The sequence below is a fragment of the Rhipicephalus microplus genome, chromosome 7 (assembly GCF_043290135.1).
Source record: "Rhipicephalus microplus isolate Deutch F79 chromosome 7, USDA_Rmic, whole genome shotgun sequence".
NCBI lineage: Eukaryota > Metazoa > Arthropoda > Arachnida > Ixodida > Ixodidae > Rhipicephalus > Rhipicephalus microplus.
The window spans coordinates 50,786,207-50,810,061 of NC_134706.1; the positions used below are offsets into that span (position 1 = coordinate 50,786,207).

Genomic DNA, 23,855 nt, shown 5'->3' on the forward strand with positions numbered 1-23,855 from the left:
TGTTCACACACGTTTTTGTCGTTCTATAGGCGTTCACTTTCGCTTTGTAATTTCACGGCATGATGGGCATGATGAGCGTAAACTATGTCGGCCCTGTGGATTTACGCTCCTGAAAACCGGCATCGGCCGCGTCGACCCACCGAACGCATAGAATAAATATTATGGTCTCAGCAGGAATTGAAACCTAGCAATCTCCAGGACATCAACTTTCTACCACATGCTCACGCTAGGTGTCGGAGCTGTTGATCAAGCAAACCGCAATGTTCGTGAAACGTCACTTGTGGTTGGAGTGCTGGCGATCCAATCTTATAAACACTACATACGGAATCTATCATACAACCGTCACGTTGGCTTAACAGCAATGTGTAGTCAAGCGCCATTTACTGAAGCCCATGGGTCTTGCATTGTCCAGGATCACAATCGAAAGTGCCGCCATCTTCATGGCACAAACGCTACATATCGGCAAATCATTTATCATCATTGCTGGTGACTTTATTTTGGATGCTTGAAAAGACAACCAGAGCTTGTCCACACAGCACATGAAAGACGTTTTTTTTATGTAGAAAGAGCCTCCCGAGATCTCGTGCCTACGACGAAGAACCGAGGTGGCATGACCACTTCTTCATAACAGATATGACCGATTTCAAACAACTAAACTATCGGTCTTACTTCAGTGTACATATTCCCCTCATCGCCGCATTGACAGACGATTATAGGAACAACGATATTTCTCCTGATGGTCCTAGAATTTCATAGTGATTTGGCTCAAGTTAAAGACGCGTCAACAGCTCACATGACGCGTATTCATGATCATGGGCACATTGACTTCACAAACATGGCACAGATGTGCGCGTATCGCGATTTGTGCGCACGTAAGCACCATCACGTACTAAAGAAACAGTTAATCCTTCCACAGAGCAGGCTGGTAGTGCGTGCAGTGCGCGTAGCTAACGTCCTTCCATCGCAGGCCTCGCATAACGTCGATTGCCGAGGTACGTGTGATCTGCCCATTTTTTCATCAACTGTTCTGTTCTGTTTTAGCTGATTGCTGTAGAGAGGTTGAGGTGCATATTGCCTTGGCTACACTATATCACAAAGCTCTGCAGCGGAAAAAAAAGAATAATACAGAACGCTACTCAAAAATTAACGATACGAAAAAAACGTAATAGCACACTGAAACCAGTTCAAATATCATGCCATTACACCGTTTTCTTAAAGCAGTTTACAACTCAAGCTGGACCAAGCCGAATTGTGAACCCCACAAGGGATGACAGTTGAAGCACTAAAAACATAGATGTATTTTCGGCACTGATTTATCATCCACGGAAATTGCCTAATGGTGGTGAAGAAAGCAACGCACCTGGTGAAGATGATATGCTTTGTCGGGCACACTTGTTCACAGGAAATGACAAGTCGAGAGAGAAAGAGAGAGAGAGAGTTTATTCACAGAGAGGTAGAGAGGTCAGCGTGAGTTATAGTTTGCTCTGGCCTGCTACTCTAAACTGGGGAAAGGTGACTGGGAAGTGAAAGAGGGATGAATGACGATGGTAAGGTAGAGAGATGATATGTTCTTATTAGGCTTGGTAATTCTGCAGACGTGCGTCCAGTCCAGTGGCTTCTAAGAAAGCGATGACGGGACGTATAACCATACGTGTGCTGCTGACGTCAGGCTAAAGACCTAACACAACCTCATCGGTTAATGGTCAATTGATATATCGGCCAATCGAAGATATCAGTTGCTGACGTTCGCTTGTATATGTTGGACAGTCGCAAAATATATCTTCGAGCGTTTCTGGCAACTGACAGTGACCACGATTGGGACCTGTGTCATTACAGCGAATCAAGTGGGTGTAACGTCTCATGTAAGCCACATCGAGACGAATGCGATGGATAATGCACGAGATGCTTCGCTTTAACTTATGAGGCATACGGAACTTCATTTCCGGGTCACATTTGTGCAGCCGCTTGTGCTGGTGTTCTGGTTTCTGCCAGTGCTCTAAGATGGCGTTGCGCATTACGCGTCAAAGTAGGATGTTAGTATCTTGTCGAGAAAATGCAATGCACACTTCCGGGGCACTATTTAAAGCTCTTTTAGCTTCAACGTCCGCCTCTTCATTGCCCATTATGCCACAATGAGCACGTATTCATTGAAATGTTACATGATGTTCATTTTTTGTAGCAATGCCAAGAAGCTCTGCTATTTCAATCGATAAAGTATGATATGGACCTTGTCTCATGAAGCCATCGATGGTTTGAAAAGCAGCTTTGGCATCGTACAGTACCGTCCATTTACGAGCGGGTTCTGCCGACATGACACGTATTGCCTCCCGAATAGCAACAAGTTCTGCGGCTATTGATGTGGTCTTGTGGTCTATCTTGAAAAGTCGAGCTATATTCATCTGCGCGATGACAAAGGCTGCGGCGGAGGTACGCGACGTGGTAGATTCATGAGTATATACGTGCGCCACACCATCGTACATCAGCAGTGTAAGGTGCTTTAGGCCGATCGATGATACAAGGGACTTCTTCATAATCCTAGAAATCTGAAGTATGACAAGTGGTCTAGGCAGTAGCCACGGAGGTGTCTCAGGAACACGTGGGGGAGAGAATCTTGGTGGTATGATGTTCTCGAGCCGCGATATAGCTCTTGAATAACTGCAATGTAGGTGGCTCGCAGGGAGCGCTGATAGGGGATCTTGCCTGTGTCGAGTCAACAGGCGAAGGGGGACTCTAAGAGGCTCTCAGAGCACATATACTTTGATTGGAGAAGCCCGAGCTTCAGCGAGAGTTCCCTTGGTTGATGTGTATTGAGGTAAGCCCCAACATGTACGCAACCCTTGGACTTAGATGCTTTCTGGCGTGCTCGCACAACTGGGCTTCATGCTTGAAAGCACGGACATGCTGTATGGTAAGTACCCTACGAATAAAGATTGGTACAGTTGCAGGAGAGCTGCCTTCGAAGGGCTCCATCTTGCTCCGGCCATGACCCGAAGAACGTAGACTAAACTCTTCAGCTTTGATTTCAAGGCTGTGACTTGTTTTGACCACGATAGATTCCGGTCGAGGATAACACCCAGGAATTTGTGTTGTGCAACAGCACGAATTTCTGTTCCATTCACAGTTAGTGGGTATCTTGTCTTTTGTTTTTGTTTAAATGCAAGCACTGTGCATTTTCAGTTGACAGTTTGAGACCCTGATGACGTAGGTACCTTGCTGTGATGGTCACTGCACGTTGCAGTCGAGCACGCAGTTGGGAGTGCGTAGCTTCAGAAGCCCCGATGCAGATGTAGTCCGCATATGTGCTCACCTTCACCGTGTCAAGAAGTTCAGTAGCAAGTCCAATTAAAGTGATGTTGAAAAAGTGTCGGACTGAGAACACTCCCTTGGGGAACACCACGGTGAATGTCATAATGGTCTGTATCTCCATCGCTTGTCGACATATACACGGTACGGTCGCTAAGGTAGCTCACGATGCATGCATTAGGTCGTCCGCCGATTTCTAGATCCTCATGCGCATCAAGAATGGCATAATGTAAGACATTGTCATAGGTGCCTTTAATGTCAAGAAAAACAGCAGCCACTAATCTGCCTCGACGTCTTTTCTGTTCAACATCGGAGACCAAGTTGATGACACCGTCAATGGCTGATCGGCCTCTCCTAAAGCCATTCATGAACGCAGGAAAGCGATTATTGCTATCTAAGAGCCACTCTAATCTCTACAATACCATCCTTTCCATGACTTTGCCAACAAAGCTGCTTAAGGCGATCGGCTGGTAAGATTAAAGCTCATTAGGGCACTTTCCCGGTTTAAGCAGTGCGATTATGTGGCTGCACTTCTGCAAAGTACAAACAATGCATGCTGTAACCTGATGGCAGCAATCCCAATCGTCGGCCGTTGTTAATTGGATCATTGGCAGAGGGTGTCGTCATATGTCTCGTATGAGCGAACAAACCTTAATCGTTATCACGGGTGCTTAACTAATCGCGTCCCGTGTCTTGACTGAAAACTTGAATAATGGCGTCCTATGTCTATTGTGAGAAAATAATCTGAAACAATGGCGAAGCTTATATAATCACTAATATGCTGCCAGCTCTGATTAGTTGTAACACGTTTCATGGGCGAAATCCCGTGTGACGAATCAAAGAAATAAGGGCGTGCGACAATATGCAGGAAATGACGGTAGGCAGCTGTCGCAAGCACGAAAAATACGGGGTCATTATCCATCGGTAGGCTGAACTATAGTGGAACAGTTGGAAAAATGGAATGCCATGTTTTTTATAAAAGAAATTAAAGCAGCTTCTCACAAATGGTGCCAAACATAAAGGAAGTGTTGGGCTGGGTAGTGCTTTTTCAATTTTGCTTCATATATATTTTGTTTATTTTGTTTATTCTTTGGTTTTCTTGTTTGAGTTTTTTATGCGGGTAATGTGTTTATTTTTATGTGCTCATTTATTTCACTCTCTGTATTTCGCATTCATGCTCTTTCTCTCTATAAATTTGCTTCCGGCGTCTTTTATTTTCCCCGTTTCTCTACCTTGTTCTCTTATATATATATATATATATATATATATATATATATATATATATATATATATATATATATAAGGGAGAGAAGTGTATACCTAAGGGCTCGTATTTCCGTGTTTTAACACAATAATTATGAGATATAACAGACAGTAATGCCAAGGAATGTACAGGGGAAGTTATTAGAACCAATGGAGTGTAAATAAGAAGAAAGAAGAAAGAAAAGTGGATGAAAAAATTACCAGCTGTGAGCAGGAATCGAACCTACGACCTTCGAATAGCGCGTTCGATGCTCTAACCACTGAGCTATCACAGCGGCCGTCCCTCCATCCACTTTTTGGGGTTTATATGTGAATTTAGAAGTAAGAGTGACAGTCAGCGCCATCTATAGGCCAAACAACGAGTGTGAAAACACTCTTATTCGCATGTTTGGCGCCACGTAGCACGTGAACTTATTATGAGCGGGCAGCTGATTAATTGTCCCTCTTATACAACCTAAACACACCAAGTCTGCCAGTACGAGACCCTCGTTCAATGAAAATAAGGGAGAGAAGTGTATACCTAAGGGCTCATATTTCCGTGTGTTAACACAATAATTATGAGATATAACAGACAGTAATGCCAAGGAATGTACAGGGGAAGTTATTAGAACCAATGGAATGTAAATAAGAAGAAAGAAGAAAGAAAAGTGGATGAAAAAATTACCAGCTGTGAACAGGAAACGAACCTACAACCTTCGAATAACGCGTTCTAATAACGTCCCCTGTACATTCCTTGGCATTACTGTCTGTTATATCTCATAATTATTGTGTTAAAACACGGAAATACGAGCCCTTAGGTATACACTTCTCTCCCTTATTTTCATTGAACGAGGGTCTCGTACTGGCAGACTTGGTGTGTTTAGGTTGTATAAGAGGGACAATTAATCAGCTGCCCGCTCATAATAAGTTCACGTGCTACGTGACGCCAAACATGCGAATAAGAGTGTTTTCACACTCGTTGTTTGGCTTATAGATGGCGCTGACTGTCACTCCTACTTCTAAATTCACATATAAACCCCAAAAAGTGGATGGAGGGACGGCCGCTGTGATAGCTCAGTGGTTAGAGCATCGAACGCGTTATTTGAAGGTCGTGGGTTCGATTCCTGCTCACAGCTGGTAATTTTTTCATCCACTTTTCTTTCTTCTTTCTTCTTATTTACATTCCATTGGTTCTAATAACTTCCCCTGTACATTCCTTGGCATTACTGTCTGTTATATCTCATAATTATTGTGTTAAAACACGGAAATACGAGCCCTTAGGTATACACTTCTCTCCCTTATTTTCATTGAACGAGGGTCTCGTACTGGCAGACTTGGTGTGTTTAGGTTGTATAAGAGGGACAATTAATCAGCTGCCCGCTCATAATAAGTTCACGTGCTACGTGACGCCAAACATGCGAATAAGAGTGTTTTCACACTCGTTGTTTGGCTTATAGATGGCGCTGACTGTCACTCCTACTTCTAAATTCACATATAAACCCCAAAAAGTGGATGGAGGGACGGCCGCTGTGATAGCTCAGTGGTTAGAGCATCGAACGCGTTATTCGAAGGTCGTAGGTTCGATTCCTGCTCACAGCTGGTAATTTTTTCATCCACTTTTCTTTCTTCTTTCTTCTTATTTACATTCCATTGGTTCTAATAACTTCCCCTGTACATTCCTTGGCATTACTGTCTGTTATATCTCATATATATATATATATATATATATATATATATGTGTGTGTGTGTGTGTGTGTGTGTGTGTGTGTGTGTGTGTGTGTGTGTGTGTGTGTGTGTGTGTGTGTGTGTGTGTATTTGCAGCAAGGAAGTAACGCTGGCCTCGGTAGAATAAGAAAAAATAGAGTACGACGCACGTTGGTTTTGCACAGTATGTTCTGACAGATGTTTCGGCTGGTGGACCAGCCTTCGTCAAAGTAACAAGCACATGTCAGCGCGATTGCTTATAAATACGATTTACATGGGACAATAAAAATCGGCGACGTATATCAGCAATTAGACAATTCATAGCGTGCAGTGTTCATGACGGAACAGTTAGATATCATGGAAAAACATAAATAAATATATATACATATATGAAAATGTAGAACACCAAAGAACAGAAATCACTTCTTCGTGCACACAGCATAACTCTGTAAGAACCGGAGATAGATAATGATAATGCAACAATGAAAGCATGGATATGAAAATATCAAAAAACCGCGTGATATTACAGTCAGATTGCGCGTCATATACAGAGCTAAGTCACTGTGATATGAATAAGATGAGTAGTTGATGCTTTTATTGCGTGCGCGTTCAAATACAGTCTTGCATCCACATTTGGGTGAAACTCAAGTGACTGTAAACATTGGATACACAAATATACACAATAACAGAAGCATTAGAGACGGTATCCAACAAGCTTAACCGGCCACGCTATGGGCCAAGGGTTAAGGCTGATAATGTTTGGTGGGCACACTAGAAAGCGTGCCTGTACTTTCGTTTATGCCTGATGACACGGTGTTGAATTTGTAGATGAGGTACGATTCGCGGATTTCCCGATCGTGGTGAGAATGAAAGCCTGATTCAAGTATAGTGACCCTAATTTTTTCGAACGAGTGCCCTAGTGAGCGAATATGTTTTGAGAGTGGGAGGTTAGGTTGCTTATTGGTATGTGATTTATGGTTGTTGAAGCGTATTTGGAACGATGTTTCTGTATGGTCAATATACTGTTCTTGGCAGACGGCGCACTCGAGCATGTATATGACGTTATAGCCACCTCAATTAAAGGGGCCGCGAATTTTAAGGGTGAAGTTAGACGACGTACTAACGGCTTCCTTTGTGGTTTGCATATGTAGGCAAACCTTGCAGCGTGGTTTGTTGCAAGGTGCACAGCCAGATGTTCTGGGTTCATTTATTTTTGGCGATGTTAGCATATCGCGAAGATTCTTAGAGCGCCGGTAAAATATCTTTCCTGAACGCGGTGGTTCAGGAAAGATATTTTTCAGATGCTCACTTTGGGTAAGGATGTTGTGGTGGCGTTTGAGTATAGAAAGAACCTTTGGCACTGATGCCGAGAAAGTTAATACGAGAGTAGTGCCAGCACGTTGTTCAGGCAAACTGTTTGCGCTAAGAATGTCGGCTTTATTCAATTGGTCTGCTCAGTCTATAGATTCATCGACCAAGTCCACTGGATACCGTCGTTTAATGAGAGCGCTTTTAAGTTGCTCGCAGTTAGATAGGAAGTCTTCGCGACCGGAACACAATCGCTTAAAACGGTGAGTTTGACTATAAGGTATACCTGCCTTACAATATCGCACATGACTGCTCTGAAAATGGAGAAGCAGGTTTTTATAAGTAGGTTTGCGGTATAATTTTGTGAGCAATTTTTCTTCAGAAAGCGCGACGGTGACATTCAGAAAGTTAACAGAATTTGTCGAATAGCTGTGCGAAAGCTTGATTGACGAATGGAAATTAATGAATCCATCTATGAATTATAAGAGCGTGTCCTCCCCATGTGCCCAAATTAAGAATATATCATCTATAAACCGTCTTTAAAACAAAGGCTGTAGGTCAGTGCTAGACAGATAAATATTGTCTAGAATGCCCATGAAAATGTTAGCATAAGTAGGGCCTATTCGGGTTCCCATTGATGTGCCACTCATCTGAACGTAATGACAACTATTAAATTCAAAGTTATTGAGTTCAAGGATAAGCTTCAATAGCATGTTCCTAGGGCTTCTTTATCGATGGTTTATCGAGGCAAGAATCATCGTATGCATTAAGCACTGCAGCAATTCCATCGGCATGCGGTATGTTAGTATAGAGTGAAGCGGCATCCAGTGTTACAAGTATTGCATTTTGGGGAATGTTAAGACCTAATATATCTTGAAGAAAATTATTGGTGTCCTCGACGAATAATGGAAATGTCTCGGCAATATGTTTATTAACGGAATCAACATTGCGCGACAAGTTCTCGGTTGTAGAGTTTATACCGGAGATGATTGGGCGGCCCGGATTACCTTGTTTATGAATCTTCGGGAGTATGTAAAATCTGCCGGCTACAGGGCTGAGTGGAATAAGTGACCGAACAATTATTTTCTCTAGTTTTTTTTTCTCTTCATAGACTCGCTAGTTTATCTTGCAAGATGGACTTTAAACTATCTGTTGAGTCGGTTGGGAGGGCTCTATGAAAACTGTCCTCGGAGAGTTGTCGGGTAGCTTCCGCTATGTAATCCTTCCTATCAAGAATGACGATTGTTCGTCCCTTATCGGCAGGTTTGATGACAATGTGAGGGTTATTGGATAGTTCTTGAAGCACTGCTACTTCCTTCTTTGTTAAATTTTGTCGGTATGGAACACGGGTCTTGTACGCCTCGAGGACGTCATGCTGTACAGCCCTGATGTACATATCGTGGCATTGATTACGTTGTGGTGGTGGTGCCCACCTCTTGGGCGACGGCACAAGTATTGTGTTGTTATTAGAATTTTCGCGTTCATGAAAGTATTCTTTAAGGCGCATGTTACGTACAATGTTATCCAAATCTTTTAAAAGCTGGAATTCACGAAATCCACCTGAAGCTGGGTGAAAAGGAAGACCTGCCGACAGTGCAGCTATTTGAGCACAAGAGAGAGTGATAGCTGATAGGTTTATGACATTATCGCTTGGTTCAGTGGGCATGACTGAGCTGTGTATACGACGCGAAATCTGACTGTAATATCACGCGGTTTTTTGATATTTTTATATCCATGCTTTCATTATTGCTTTATCATTATCTATCTCTGGTTCTTACATAGTTATGCTGTGTGCACGAAGAAGTGCTTTCTGTTCTTTGGTGTTCTACATTTTTATATATGTATATATTTATTTATGTTTTCGCATGATATCTAACTGTTCCGTCATGAACACTGCACGCAATAAATTGTCTAATCACTGATATACGTCGCCGATCTTTATTATCCCATGTGAATCGTATTTATTAGCAAGCGCGCTGACATGTACTTGTTACTTTGACAAAGGCTGGTCCACCAGCCGAAACGTCAGTCAGAATATACCGTGAAAAACCAACGTGCATCGTACTCTATTTTTCCTTATATATATATATATATATATATATATATATATATATATATATATATATATATATATATATATTTATTTATTTATTTATTTATTTATTTATATATATATATATATATATTTATTTATTTATTTATATATATATTGCAACGAGCAAGGTTGCGTAAAAACACAGGTTATTATTCCAGAAACGTTAGCCGCAACAAGCTGGTACAGGCAGGGACCCGGCAAGCACGAGCCACACACGGACGTCAACGTCTTCTTTCACGCTGGCACAGAGCTGGCGCCACTATGGTTGGGTACAATATATATATATATATATATACGGTAGAAAAAGAGGTCGACAAACGTGCGAAAAAACACGTTTTACTAACGATTCGGCAGATGGGCCTGCCTTCGTCGGAGTGAATCCTTCACTCCGACGAAGGCAGGCCCACCTGCCGAAACGTTAGTAAAACTAGTGTTTTTAGATGCGTAGCATCTAATACTCGAGGCTTGTAGTGCGGCGCCGTCCACAAGCTTCCTCCTCCTCCTTCCACCATCTGTGCATCCCTTCCTCCTCTACACACCGCGCACGCTTCACTCCTCCACCATCTGCGCAGCCTTCCTCCTCTACACACCGCGTGCGCTTCTCCTCTTCACGAACATTCGCTAGGTGTATAATGTAGCGCGCATGCGCCGTCACGCTTCGAGAACATCGGCAGCTGACGCGCGCGCATGCGCCGTCGCGCTTCAAGAACATCGGCAGCTGACGCGCGCGCATGCGCCGTTGCGCTTCTCCCCCTTCTCGAACATTCGACAGCTGACGCGCGCATGCACCGTCACCCACCATCTGTGCCACGCGCGCTTCTCCCCTTCGAGAACATTCTACAATTCTCCTGATTCTCCAGTGGACGCGCATGCGCCGTCGCGCTTCGAGAACATTCAACAGCTGACAGTGCATGCGCCGTCGCGCTGTATATATACTCAAGGTCGGCGCTCGCTCGCTCAGTTGCCGCTCGTCGGTTGGTTTGTGCGACGCGTCGACGTCCGAGGTCGCGGTGAAATGAATGCCAACGAATCCACAAACACAATGATCGACGGCCCTTCGACCAGCGCCACCCTTTCGCATACGTGTGTACGTGTTCACTCATTTAACACCCCCTCCTTAAACCACGTTAACCAATTTATCCATCGACCCAAGTAAGTCGCACTTTAACACCCCGTTAACCAATTATATGCTCCGCATCCTCCTCAGTGTTCCCCCGAGGGAAGCTGCGGGCAATCTTTTTCGCACGTTTGTCGACCTCTTTTTCTACCGCATTTTCCACCGGATCCATTGAATTTCACCCCACCATATATATATATATATATATATATATATATATATATATATATATATATATATATATGAGATATAACAGACAGTAATGCCAAGGAATGTACAGGGGAAGTTATTAGAACCAATGGAATGTAAATAAGAAGAAAGAAGAAAGAAAAGTGGATGAAAAAATTACCAGCTGTGAGCAGGAATCGAACCCACGACCTTCGAATAACGCGTTATTCGAAGGTCGTGGGTTCGATTCCTGCTCCTAGCTGGTAATTTTTTCATCCACTTTTCTTTCTTCTTTCTTCTTATTTACATTTCATTGGTTCTAATAACTTCCCCTGCACATTCCTTGGCATTACTGTCTGTTATATCTCATTAATATTGTGTTAAAACACGGAAATAGTAGCCCTTAGGTATACACTTCTCTCCCTTATATATATATATATATATATATATATATATATATATATATATATATATATATATATATATATATATATATATATATTTTTTTTTTAAGGGAAAGAAGTGTGTACCTAAGGGCTCATTTTTTCGTGTTTTTGAAACAATATTAATGAGATCTAAGAGACAATAATGCCAAGGAATGTATAGAAGAAGTTATTAGAACAAATGCAATGTAAATAAGAAGAAAGAAAAGAGGGTGAAAAAATAACCAGCCGTGAGCAGGAATCGAACCTACGACCTTCGAATCGCAACAGCATCGAACGCGTTATTCGAAGGTCATAGGTTCAATTCCTGCTCAAGGCTGGTTATTTTTTCACCCTCTTTTCTTTCTTCTTATTTACAATCAATTTGTTCTAATAACTTCTCCTATACATTCCTTGGCTTTATTGTGTGTTAGATCTCAATATATATATATATATATATATATATATATATATATATATATATATATATATATATATATATATATATATATATATATATATATATATATATATATACTTTACTCTCTGAATCTTTTTCTCGTCACCCTCACTACCGCATCTCAGCCCCACGCCTCACTATACTATGCAAAGCTATGGTTTGCTTTGGCAGGTTCCCTTAACAGCCGAGTGGTTTCGCCGCTGGCCTTTTGATGGTGGGAGCACGTGTTCGAGTATCACATCTCCAAGATATCTTTTCACCAAGGACTTCTCTGTTTCTCAGTCTTTCCGTGGCTTTCTTTCGCGGTCTCTTTTTTCTTTGTTTTATCAGCCTTGAACCACGTTGGTATAACCGGTATACGTGTTTTGGCTACGGAGCACGTGATGAAGAAGAGGAAGTAGGGGACCTGCCTGTTCATCATTGTTGCTCACGTGCCACGTAGCAACTCCCTCGTTTAAATTCACATAGATACCCAATAAAGTGGCTGGGGGGATGGCTCTCGTGGTAGCTCAGTAGTGGAGCATCGAACGCGTAATTCGAAGGTCGCAGGTTTGGTTCCTGCTTACGGGAGGTTATCTCTTCACCCACTTTTCTTTCTTCACATTTACATTACAATTGGTCTAATAAATTACGCTATACAATTTTTGGCATTATTGTATGTTGGATCTTATAAAAGACACACATATATATATATATATATATATATATATATATATATATATATATATATATATATATATATTATAGTGTGGGCATTCGTCATGCGCTTCTTTTCATATATGCATTATCATAATCATCATCATCCGCCTGGGTCTCTGTCCTCATCTCTGTCCTCCCTTCTTTCTTCCTCGACGTATCCTTTTTCAACGTTGACGTCAACTTGTTTCCGTCTTCCAACGAGGAATTCATTTCAAGACTAGCCCGGTGTCGCGATCGTGCTCCCATCAACACGGAAGCGCGACAGCAAGATCTAAAAGTCATTTATGACGCATCCCATTGTCTTGTATTCTTCCGACCTGGTGCTCCTATTCACACCTATTCGTACACCTGGTCTCTGTGACAAGTTTCAGCCACACTTCATTGGGCCTTACATAGTTTTTGAGCGGACTTTGCGCGTTAATTATCGTGTGACCCCGCTTGTCGTCCCAACAGACCGCCGTCACCGCACCACAGAGATCGTGCACGTGTCTCGCATGAAGCCTTTCAGGTGACGTTCTCTGTCACATTGTCTTTGTCCGGCGAGGTCGGCGGCTTCGATGTTGGGGGAATTAATGTGTGCATTCGTCATGCGCTTCTTTTCATATATGCATTATCATAATCGCCATCATCCGCCTGGATCTCTGTCATCATCTTAACTGGGTGTCACCACAATCATCATCGGGGGTGTGCATGCTCGGTCTCAGACTGCCCCTTGGGCTGAATAAACGCTGTCTCAACCCAGACGTCAAAATATATATATGAGATCTAACAGACAATAATGCCAAGGAATGTACAGGGGAAGTTGTTAAAACCAATGAAATGTAAATAAGAAGAAAGAAAAGGGGGTGAAAAAATAACCAGCCGTGAACAGCAATCGAACCTACAACCTTCGAATAACGCGTTCGATGCTCTAACCACTGAGCTACCACAACGGCCTTCCCTCCATCCAGTTTTTTGGGTTTATATGTGAATTTAGAAGTAGGAGTGTCAGTCAGCGCCATCTATAAGCCAAGGGACGAGTGTGAAAACACTCTTTTATGCGCATGTTTGGCGTCGCGTAGCACGTGAACTTATTACAAACGGGCAGCAGATTATTATTCCCTCGTATACAACCTAATGACATCAAGTCTGCCAGTACAAGACCCTCGTTCAATAAAAATAAGGGAAAGAAGTGTATACCTAAGGGCTCGTTTTTCCGTGTTTTGACACAATATTGATGAGATCTAACAGACAGTAATGCCAAGGAATGTACAGGGGAAGTTATTAGAACAGTTGAAATGTAAATAAGAAGACAGAAAAGTGGGTGAAAAAAATAACCAGCCGTGAGCAGCAATCGAACCTACGACCTTCGAATAACGCGTTCGATGCTCTAACCACTGAGCTACCACAACGGCCTTCCCTCCATCCAGTTTTTTGGGTTTATATGTGAATTTAGAAGTAGGAGTGTCAGTCAGCGCCATCTATAAGCCAAGCGACGAGTGTGAAAACACTCTTTTATGCGCATGGTTTGGCGTCACGTAGCACGTGAACTTATTACGAGCGGGCAGCAGAATAATAGTCCCTCGTATACAACCTAATGACACCAAGTCTGCCAGTACGAGACCCTCGTTCAATGAAAATAATGGAAAGAATTGTATACCTAAGGGCTCGTTTTTCCGTGTTTTGACACAATATTAATGAGGTCTAACAGACAGTAATGGCAAGGATTGTACAGGGGAAGTTATTAGAACCAATGAAATGCAAATAAGAAGAAACGAAAGTGGGTGAAAAAATAATAAAAATAACCAGCCGTGTGCAGGAACCGAACCTACGACCTTCGAATAACGCGTTCGTCGATGCTCTAACCACTGAGCTGTAACCACGGCTGGTTATATATATATATATATATATATATATATATATATATATATATATATATATATATATACTATCCTCAGCGCAAACTGGCACTCCTCAAAAGGGTAGAAAGAATAAAGACGCCAACCGATCGTCTCACCACAGCCTAGGCCAAGAGCTCATAAGTAATGGTCGGTCATGAAAAGAGGGAGCTTCCGGGACACGCGACCCCTTACCTCAGCCTGCCATCATTTACACTGAAGGGACCTATAAGCACTCATGACGTCACTGGTATAGCGCGTCAGTGGCATTATCTCAATATATATATATATATATATATATATATATATATATATATATATATATATATATATATATATATATATATATATATATATATATATATATAGTTTATAATTAGCAAGCAAATAACCCAATTTTATTGTGCACTTTCAAAGAGACTAATGAAATAGATGGCATGCTCAGAACACAAGCGCCGCCTGCAGCCAGCCCCAGCATAAATGGCGAAGATTATGCCAGGCCCTTGTTGAATCAGTCATCATCAGATTCAGATTGCCTTAGTGGACTTATTTCGAGTGTCTGAGGAGAAGCAGGATTGAAGGAGGAAGGAAGGACACGAACGTTAGCCACTTCCCAGACCGCCTGGCTACCCTGTACTGGGGAAGGTGGTAAGGGGACAAAACATGGAAGAAAAGAGACGTTGAAGGAGATGAAAAAAAGAAGGACGACAGACTAGCCACGACGCTGCTTACAGTCTGTCTCTAAGACCACTTGCCCGCAAGAAGCGCAACAATGCTCTCAATGTCTTGCACGCCGAAAATGGTCTCGATCAGTGTCCTAATACCCTTTCTTCCGACAATTGGCGATTGTCCAGTCTACCTAAAAGTTTCGACAGCCATATAATCTGCAGTACTCTCACTCCACACGCTTTATTCTTTATCGTGTGCATGTTTTTATGTCCATTCTTCCTTCAATCTTCATGTCTGACCAACATTTGTGCATGGTAGCATTGCTGGTGTTGTAATACTGGTTAACCTCCCCTCTTCCTGTCCCTAGATATCTCTCTACTTTAAAGAGTGGCTGTGCTCGTGTGCACGTACAATGGGAACCTACCAAGGTCCCATAGTTTACATTCCTGGCGGGGAGAACCTATGTCATCAGAATCGGAAATCTTACCTAAATAGCTCGTATGTAATCAAGGCTCAGTTCACAGAACTATTCTCCCACAGTGGTTTACCCGAACGCCACACAGAACAACACTTTGTCAATGAGTGCAACAGAGAGCGAAGACTTGTCCAATCACTAGGGCACTTCTTCACTTCGGCACCCGTTTGAACCAAACACTCTCAAGGGATGAGAAACTCGTGCTAATTCTTGAGTGGTATAGAAGTGAGGCATTTCAGATGTTGCATGGAAAGAGGAACTCTGATATTATTATAATACATAATTTAACTAGCGGGTAATGAATCCAAGGCAGGCATGGGGCACACTTGTAGTCTGTAACTGTTTTCTAGTGACACGCAGGTCGTGGGATCGAGTCACGGCCGCGGTGGTCATATTTTCGGTGGAGGCGAAAATGCCTGAGGGCCATGTGCTTAAATTTAGGTACATGCTAAAGAACCCCAGGTGTAAAAAATTTCTGGAGCCCTCTACTACGACGTCTCTCGTAATCAGATGGTATTTCTGGGATGTTAAACCCCAACAATATTTATTATTATTTAAAAATTCTGACATGAATAGAAAGAAATCAAAACGCTGTGAGGAGGAGAGAGATATATATATATAGAGAGAGGAAAGGCAAGGAGGTTAACCAAGCTTGGCTCGGTTGGCTAGCCTACTCTTGGGGTGGGAGAAAAGGAGAATAATAAAAAGGGAAGAGATGGAAAAGAAGAGGAGTAAGAAAAAGAAGCATGAATAGTCAGCTAGAGACTACACAGCATGGTCGGAGAATTTCCCGCCAGGTTAGGGACCAAATTTATAACTCTCGAATACCACCTTCTTTGATCTACCAATAGAGCTACAGCGGCGGCGACTTTCGCATCTACTTTACTGGCTATTACTGTTTGAGAAACTGTGGCGGGGTTACCCAGCGCCACTTGTCAGCTTGATGGTGACTGTTGAGCGCTCTTTTTTTCCCGCAGGCGTACCGAGTCATTTGACGCTGGCTGGCCTGCCCGCAAGATTCTGAGACTACCTAAGAAAAGGTACGTGAAGTATCTTCTATACATTCCACGTATTATTTTCTGTCAAGGCAATGCTTTCCTCTGCCGATATATCATGTACTGACAACTCTGCCATTCAATTACACTCGAGCAGTCACACGACCACGTCTGCCATGGCGTGGGGCATATAGAGGGGAGTAGAAGGTGGATGGCCTTTTGCTTTTAGAAAGATTGACAGTTTCGTGTAACACGAAACTGTCAAATCAAATGACGGAAGAGCGATCGTTTTTTTGTGGCGGAGAAACAGGCCATGCATGATGCAGCATAATGAATTGTCACGTGATGTACGCTTCGCGTTAGCTTAGCTTCAGACTAACTGATCGTAACTCCACCGTGAATGCAGGAGTAATGGTGACGATTAAATATGCTGAGATAAGAAGCAATATTGCAGGTGAAAGTAAAAAAAAAAACCTTTCGATTGGTGACAGCACACTAAATCTTTTAACAGATAAGATGTTTAAACCAGGCATAATGTGTGTCTTGAACTCAAAAAGTATATATATATATATATATATATATATATATATATATATATATATATATATATATATGCAGGTTCGGTTCCTGCCCACAACAAGATATCTTTTCACCCACTTTTCTTTCTTAACATTTCTTAACATTTACATCACAATTCGGTCTAATAGCTTACCCTGTACTTTTCCTGGCATTATTGACTGTTAGATCTTATTCTTATTGTGTCAAGACACGGAGAAAACGAGCCCTAAGTACACACTTCTTTCCCTTATTCATTACGAGGGTCTCGTACTGGCAGACTTGGTGCCTTTAGGTTGTATACAAGGGACTATTAGTCAGCTGCCAGTTAGTAATAAGTTCAAGTGCTACTTGACGCTTTATTCAATATGAAGTTCTCCTGTGGTAGCACGGCGTCTCATTGAATGGAAGATGGTGCATTTTCTAAGTGAACTTAGGTTTAACGGCACGTTTATTGATTCTAAATGAGTAACGTGATTGCTGGATTGCTGAGCACTTCCGTTATAGAATCAGTGGAATAGCCTGTACACCTTTTATAAGTGATCGGTGCACTTGCTGAGTTGGCCCGTTGTCCATACTGACAATTCCTAGAATTCACAGTTCACTACTTAGTGAAGAGTCAATGAGTCTTCTGACAGTTCTGTGTGCTGAAAACTAAAACAGCGACCTCATATAATTCTGTCTCTGTGCATTACATCCCAGAGCAAGTTTTTCTGGCTATTTCCAGTTGGAAATGTTTATTATAGTTTGTAAACGTCATACTTTCCCTTTCTAAATGGTAATATAACAAATAAACGTCAATACCTTGGTGGGATTGTTCGGCGCAAAGTATTTAGAATGTGATAATCACTACTAATGTAGGCCTATTGGGCTTCTTTTTAAGTGCATCGTACTTTAGAACTAGACCAGTATCACAACCAACGGCCTAGCAGTGTACACCCACCTTAAGCGATAATTCAATCGACAGCCTGCTTGACAGAGCTATTACCTGATGAGTCAGCAGCAGCAGTTAATGCTCTCGTTTGGCATAAGCCGTTTCATCCGAGCTCGTCAAAAATTGTGAGGCCTGTGTAATTTCTGCATACAGTTGCCTCGAATCGTTTCTTTCCTCTCGGTTACTGCTCCAGCGCTGTCAACACTGATATAGTCGATTAGTTCTAACAGTGCACAAATGAGTTGCTAAGCGTCAGAAAGGTACCGAAATTCAATCACTAGGCTACCGAAGCTCGCACGGCAGTCCTCAATACCATGAGTTATCATATCACAGCATGAAAATAATCGAACTGCGCGAAAGCAAGCAGGTGGTTTATAGATAGCACTCAAGATTGAATACTCTGAATTGCAAAAGTAAACTTAATTTTTTTCTCACACAAGAAATGGAGTAACATGTAAAAAAAGGACACCTGTCTTATAGTTTCTGTATCCCGTACTTGTGATTATGAGATGTCATTCTATCTAGGCGGCCACACACTTTTGCATTTTTGTCCTAGCTGATGCTCTCGCGAATCAGTCTAAGTGTACGATTCCATGAGTATGCACATTGTGGACTTCCCCAATATCGGGATAAGAGTTCATAATTATTAGAGTTTTACGACCCGAAACCACAATATATGATTATAAGAGATGCTGCAGTGGAGGGCTTGGAAATTAGGCAAACGGAAGCTCTTCTACGAGCACCTTAATTGAGCAACATCGGCTTCCTGAATTATCCGACCACCCAAAGTGCGTTCGACGTGGCCGGAATTCAATCTTACAAACTTCGGGTCAGCAATCAAGCACCAAAACCACTGGCTACTATGGGCAAGTTTCGAACTTTGGAAGGTAATAGCATCAAGCAGATGCCGCTGTGCTGCTTGGTCACCGCCTGTTTTCACTTGCGCACCTGTTGAGTCCGCACACGTGTTTCGAGATTCCAGAGGCGGCTATGATCTTGAGGAGCGTGGCGACTTTTCCAGATGGAAACGACTTCATCAGTGCAGAAGCAAGTTGACTTCGATTGAATCACAGCTATGAAACCCGATCACAGCGCAATGATCGAATGCTTCTTCCGTTACGTTCGGCACTCTGAGGCGTGTACGATGGTGACTTCACTGCTTGTGCGCTCTTTGCGCACTGGAGACATTTCCGTGCCCAGCTTCGTCCGCTCGTCTTCGTCAGACTTGTTGCCCGAGCTGACCACGCCGTTCAGTGTCATTGGGGCATTCACCTGCGAAAGCACCAAATAATAAGGCTAGCGTCGTACTGTTACTTTGTCACCGAGTGACATCCAATAAGTGCTACAAACCTATAATTCTTCGTTTATCATTTCCACGTGGTTTTTTCACGTCAATTATGGCAAAACGCAAATTAGAAGTGCCACGATTTTTTATGAATTTGCCGGAGATGATTCGAAGCTGAACGGCACCCTGTTTTCTTCAAAGTTGACTTACTGATGGTCTCTTTCCACTCCCCTGCCCCGCCTCAGGGCTAATTCACCTCGGTTTCAGTTTATTAGTTACATAAGCATATATTACATAACACTTCCACACCAATGAGTGTCGCGGAGTATAAACACAGAAAACGGGACTCTCAGTTAAAAAGTATAACAAAATGCATTGAAAACAATTGGCAGAAAAATAGCAGGCGGTAATAATATGCTTATATAAGGCAAAACAAGCAGCAACTTGTTAGAACAGTCACCTAACGTCGCTCTGCGCTGCCTTTAATGATGAAAGGCATGATAAGGTTTCAGCGCCTCATAAACTTGTTCACTACCTCCAGCACCACCCACCGTTAACAATGCGACAAATTTGTTTTATGATGTTATTTGACATCATTCTAGGGGACGCCGTGTTGACGCCACGTGTTGACATCATCCGAGGATGATGAACTTCTGCATCAAGACCTTGTGTTCATGCCGAAATTTTTGACTATTTTTTCACGTATCATTAGGCATATGAGGTCATAGCATAGAAAAAATGGCAGTACTATCATACATTTCCTTGAGAAACATTCATCCTGAGCGCACAGCTATGAGTTACATTTGGAGGCTGGCGGCATCGTAACATTTAAGTTTTGTCATTCTCTGAAAGTTCGAGATATCTATACGCCTGTAATAATCATGCAAGAACGCATAAATTTAGTGTGTCATGTAGCGGAATGTACATGGTATTAAAAATATTCTAGTTCCCACAGCGATAGAAATATACGGTGCAGAATAGCCTGAAATATTTGTACGTTCCTGTACATGTTTGTAAAATCATAATGAGATTGGCCTGCAAGTTTTGAAGCAAGGGCCGCGTATAAGAAGCGTATAAAAAGTCATCTTATCAAATAAAGTATGCCCTACAAGTGAGGCCGAAGATAGGTAGGACCAGTATAGATAACCAATTTCACGTCTTGACATTCCTAAAATACGTGCACCTTGAGTAGCACAGAAGGGTACTGAAATACTCTGCTCTGTAGTAATCTACTTATACCCTTTCCCCACCGTGAGCATAGCGAGGAAGTAGCTTGTGTTTGTGTGGAGGAGGGGAGGGTTAACTGACACCAGACAGCAGAATATTTACATTTCGCATAGATATAGTAGATAAAAATAAACAAGCACACGCATGACCATACTCAAAGGTTAGCCGAACCCCGTCACCATTTCCTCCACCTCCCAAATAAATTTCTGGCTAGAGCCGTCACATCATTGTGGCATGGTCAGTACAAATCTTTGAAAAAAGAATACATTTGTTAACACACGACCATCACCATCAAAAGGTTCATCGTAGTGGCTCAGATCGAGTAGGAAACACAAATTTGTTCATAACGTCAAAACGTCAAGTGGTAAAATTATCGTCCACAAATTACTTTGCCGCATTTATATCCGTTCATCGGGAGTCGTAGCTGACACATCAAGTAAGAGTACCCATTGGTATTGTGAATAAATGTTCAGGGCGTTACTAGTCGGTCGCGTTACTGATTACCATAATCAAGAGGCTCCTATCAGGTGCGTCAAGATGCAGCCGGAAGAAGCATGTCTATGCAGCGAACAAGAACAAGTTATTTCTATTGTTCGTAAATACCAGTTTGAAATGAATAGCAGATGTTCATGGACGAAATAGGGCTCAAAATCAAGTGGCTGTTGGCATAAATTTAATTCACAAAAGAAAACTGAATGGTCATAAGGTATGCACTCACCTCATATTCTTCACCGACGAGATTAAGTTTTTTCCAGAATTCCGTAAATAAGGGGCTGACGAAGCGTACCTTCTTTTGAGACTTTTGTATACCACCTTGAAAATGACAAAAATAACCGAGTTACTGTTCAACTAAAGTATTTACCAGTTTTAACTATAGCAACGATTCCACTGGAGGAAACCTAGGTCAATCAGTGCAGGAAACTTCAGTGAGGGAGTAGGCGCATAGCACAGGTCACTGTTTACCATCAATCAAATATTACAAATAGATTAGCAGAGAAAAATGACTGCATAAATTAATGACAAATGATGTCAAGGCGATTGCGTAAATTATGTTACGTGGTGCATAACGCCGTTAATAAAATTGAATCATTCATAACACATAACGAGAATAAACGACACAAGACGCCAAACGATTGGGTGAGTTTATTGATCAGGATAAGAAGAGGCGTTAACAATAAATTCAGGATGAACTGATAACGTATTACTTCATGCTGACGATTTAAAAGCCGCAATGACTAGACATTCTGTGCATGTCATGGTTTTGCCTGAATGGTTGTATTGACAAAGCGGCAAATCCGAAACGCGTTATATTCGGTCGAAATATAACGCGTCTAAAGGTGTTGTTTCGCAAAAGCCGAACGTTCTTTCCTACGGAACAGTAAAGCGTTGTAAGCGCTCGTAACACGCCTTCGAGACTGACGAAAGCCAACTTTTTAAGCATTCTTACGACTTTTTTTCCCTCGCTGAAAGAAATTCACTAATTGGTACACACAACCATGCCACCGACTACTATCTAATCATCTTCAGCATCACTCTCAGCCTTACCTGAATTCGTGTATATGCTCAGTTCTACTGAAAGGTATTCCAAAGCAGTGCCATTATTACACTGTTTTCATATTTATTAATTAGAGGCGTGAAATACGTGAGGGGTGTCCTTGACTTTTCCCTCTCCAACTCTTCCGGAAAAGTTATTGATAAATCAATGTTGCCCTCTCATCTCGTCCAAGAAAAATTACCTTACTGTTTTACAAGCACTCGGAACTCTTTTTTGAAGATACCGTTTCAAAACGGCGCCAAGATGAGCGCCTATACGTGAGATATTGGTGTTGAAGAGCATTGACAACATGGTCAAAAAATCTAATTCAAGGTTAACAGACTCATGAGTCGACTTCTTTCGGACTCGCTTAATTTCGGGAGTCTGAGGTCTGAGTCTGAGTCAGTGCAGAGCTCGAAATATATTTCATTTGTGAGCGCCCGATTTGTGCACCTTCTTTTCTTAGTCGTCGTCGCTCAGTGCGCTGCTAAAATCAAGACGACTTTATAAAAAGTTGCTCATGTTTCAATTCTCACGCACTCTGAGTAGGCTCCCTATATTTTGCGACTGCATGCTACCGACAAAAGATAGAGCACCTTTCGCTTGAACAACGACAGTGAAACTGACTGCAAGTAATAATATCACATCTTGCGAACAATTGTCCGAAAACCTTGACAAAAGGGGCCACAGGGTTGATAGGGCAATATAGAATTATCTTGAAATTTTAATTTTTTTACGTATTTAGGAAACTAAATTGGGTAACGCCGAACGAACGCCATCACTGCTGGTTCGGTATACTGACTTTGCAGTTCAATGACAAGAACGTGTGTGCATATGCTACAGTTTACATACAGATGCAAAGAAAAGAAGAGAGGCTAATTAGACGCACGGCCGGCTTGCTGCCTTGATCTGGGGTAGCGATAAAAGAGGAGAAAAGAGAGGCAGAAGAAGAGAAGAGAGACGGGCAGTAATAACAACACACTTTGGTGAGCACATCCAGTCTACTGACGGTCGCTCACATTTGTTAATTTCGGGTATTTCACTACTACTTCAGCTGCTTTCCATGCTCTAGTAGTAGATGTCCATGGTCATAAAAAAATCACAGCACATGCATGGAGTGCATAGTTACAAGTTGGGCGAGGCGTCCATCAGTCCGTCCGTGCTTTCATCAGTCCATGCTGCCGTCCATCCGTGCGTCCGTCTATGAAACCGCCCATGCGTACGTCTGTCAACATGCACGTCTGTCCATGCATCCGTTCGTGCGTCCATCCGTGAAGCCATACACCCGTGCATATGTCTGTCTGTCCATTCGTCTGTCGCTGCGTCTGTCCATTCGTCCGCCCATCTAGTGAACACTCCAAGTATACCGCCGTCTCACATCTTTTCATCATATATTCATCTAGAAGTGCTGCCATTAAGCGGAGAAGGAAGAGGAGGAGGAATGAAATAGGAAGGACGAGGTGGTTAGCCAACATTCCAAAGACTAAACGATGTGGCACGGCTGGACTAGAGAAGCAGCACACGCGCACTCTCTTAGGACCTGCACTTCGCGTCTAGTTCCCATCTTTCACCGTTACTAGTTCATGGCACTGCGGCCCAACCTTCGCTAAACCTTGCTAAGGCCAAGGAAGTTACGCCCAGCGAGTTCAACGTGACAAACGTTTCTGCTCAGACGGACTCAAAGTGCGTCCTTCTGTTACTAGAATTCTTTTAATAAGAAGCAATTTTAAGGCAAGTTTTTTTGGGGATTAAGTCACCGATACTCGTCTCTGTAAATTATTTCATC

At 42.4% G+C, this 23,855-nt stretch overlaps 1 protein-coding gene, 1 long non-coding RNA gene and 1 other non-coding gene across 6 annotated transcripts in view; 1 reads left to right on the top strand and 2 right to left on the bottom strand.

The window, feature by feature from the left end:
* The window catches only part of LOC142767455 (uncharacterized), a 326,266-nt gene that overhangs the window by 165,601 nt on the left and 136,810 nt on the right, over nt 1-23,855 (top strand). The window contains exon 2 of the long non-coding RNA XR_012884890.1: nt 16,517-16,579. This is a non-coding gene — a long non-coding RNA (uncharacterized LOC142767455). The remainder of the gene's footprint in view (nt 1-16,516; nt 16,580-23,855) is intronic.
* TRNAA-CGC (transfer RNA alanine (anticodon CGC)) lies at nt 4,769-4,841 on the bottom strand. The gene has a single exon. It is a non-coding gene; the product is annotated as a tRNA-Ala (tRNA).
* The window catches only part of LOC119179754 (putative sodium-dependent multivitamin transporter), an 84,604-nt gene continuing 78,271 nt past the window's right edge, over nt 17,523-23,855 (bottom strand). For all 4 annotated transcript variants that reach the window (XM_075869154.1, XM_075869155.1, XM_075869156.1 and 1 more), the window contains exons 16-17: nt 21,254-21,348; nt 17,523-19,295 (exon numbers count right to left, since the gene is read on the bottom strand). In XM_075869154.1, coding sequence (XP_075725269.1) covers nt 19,140-19,295; nt 21,254-21,348 — 251 coding nt within the window. In that variant the 3' untranslated portion in view covers nt 17,523-19,139. The remainder of the gene's footprint in view (nt 19,296-21,253; nt 21,349-23,855) is intronic.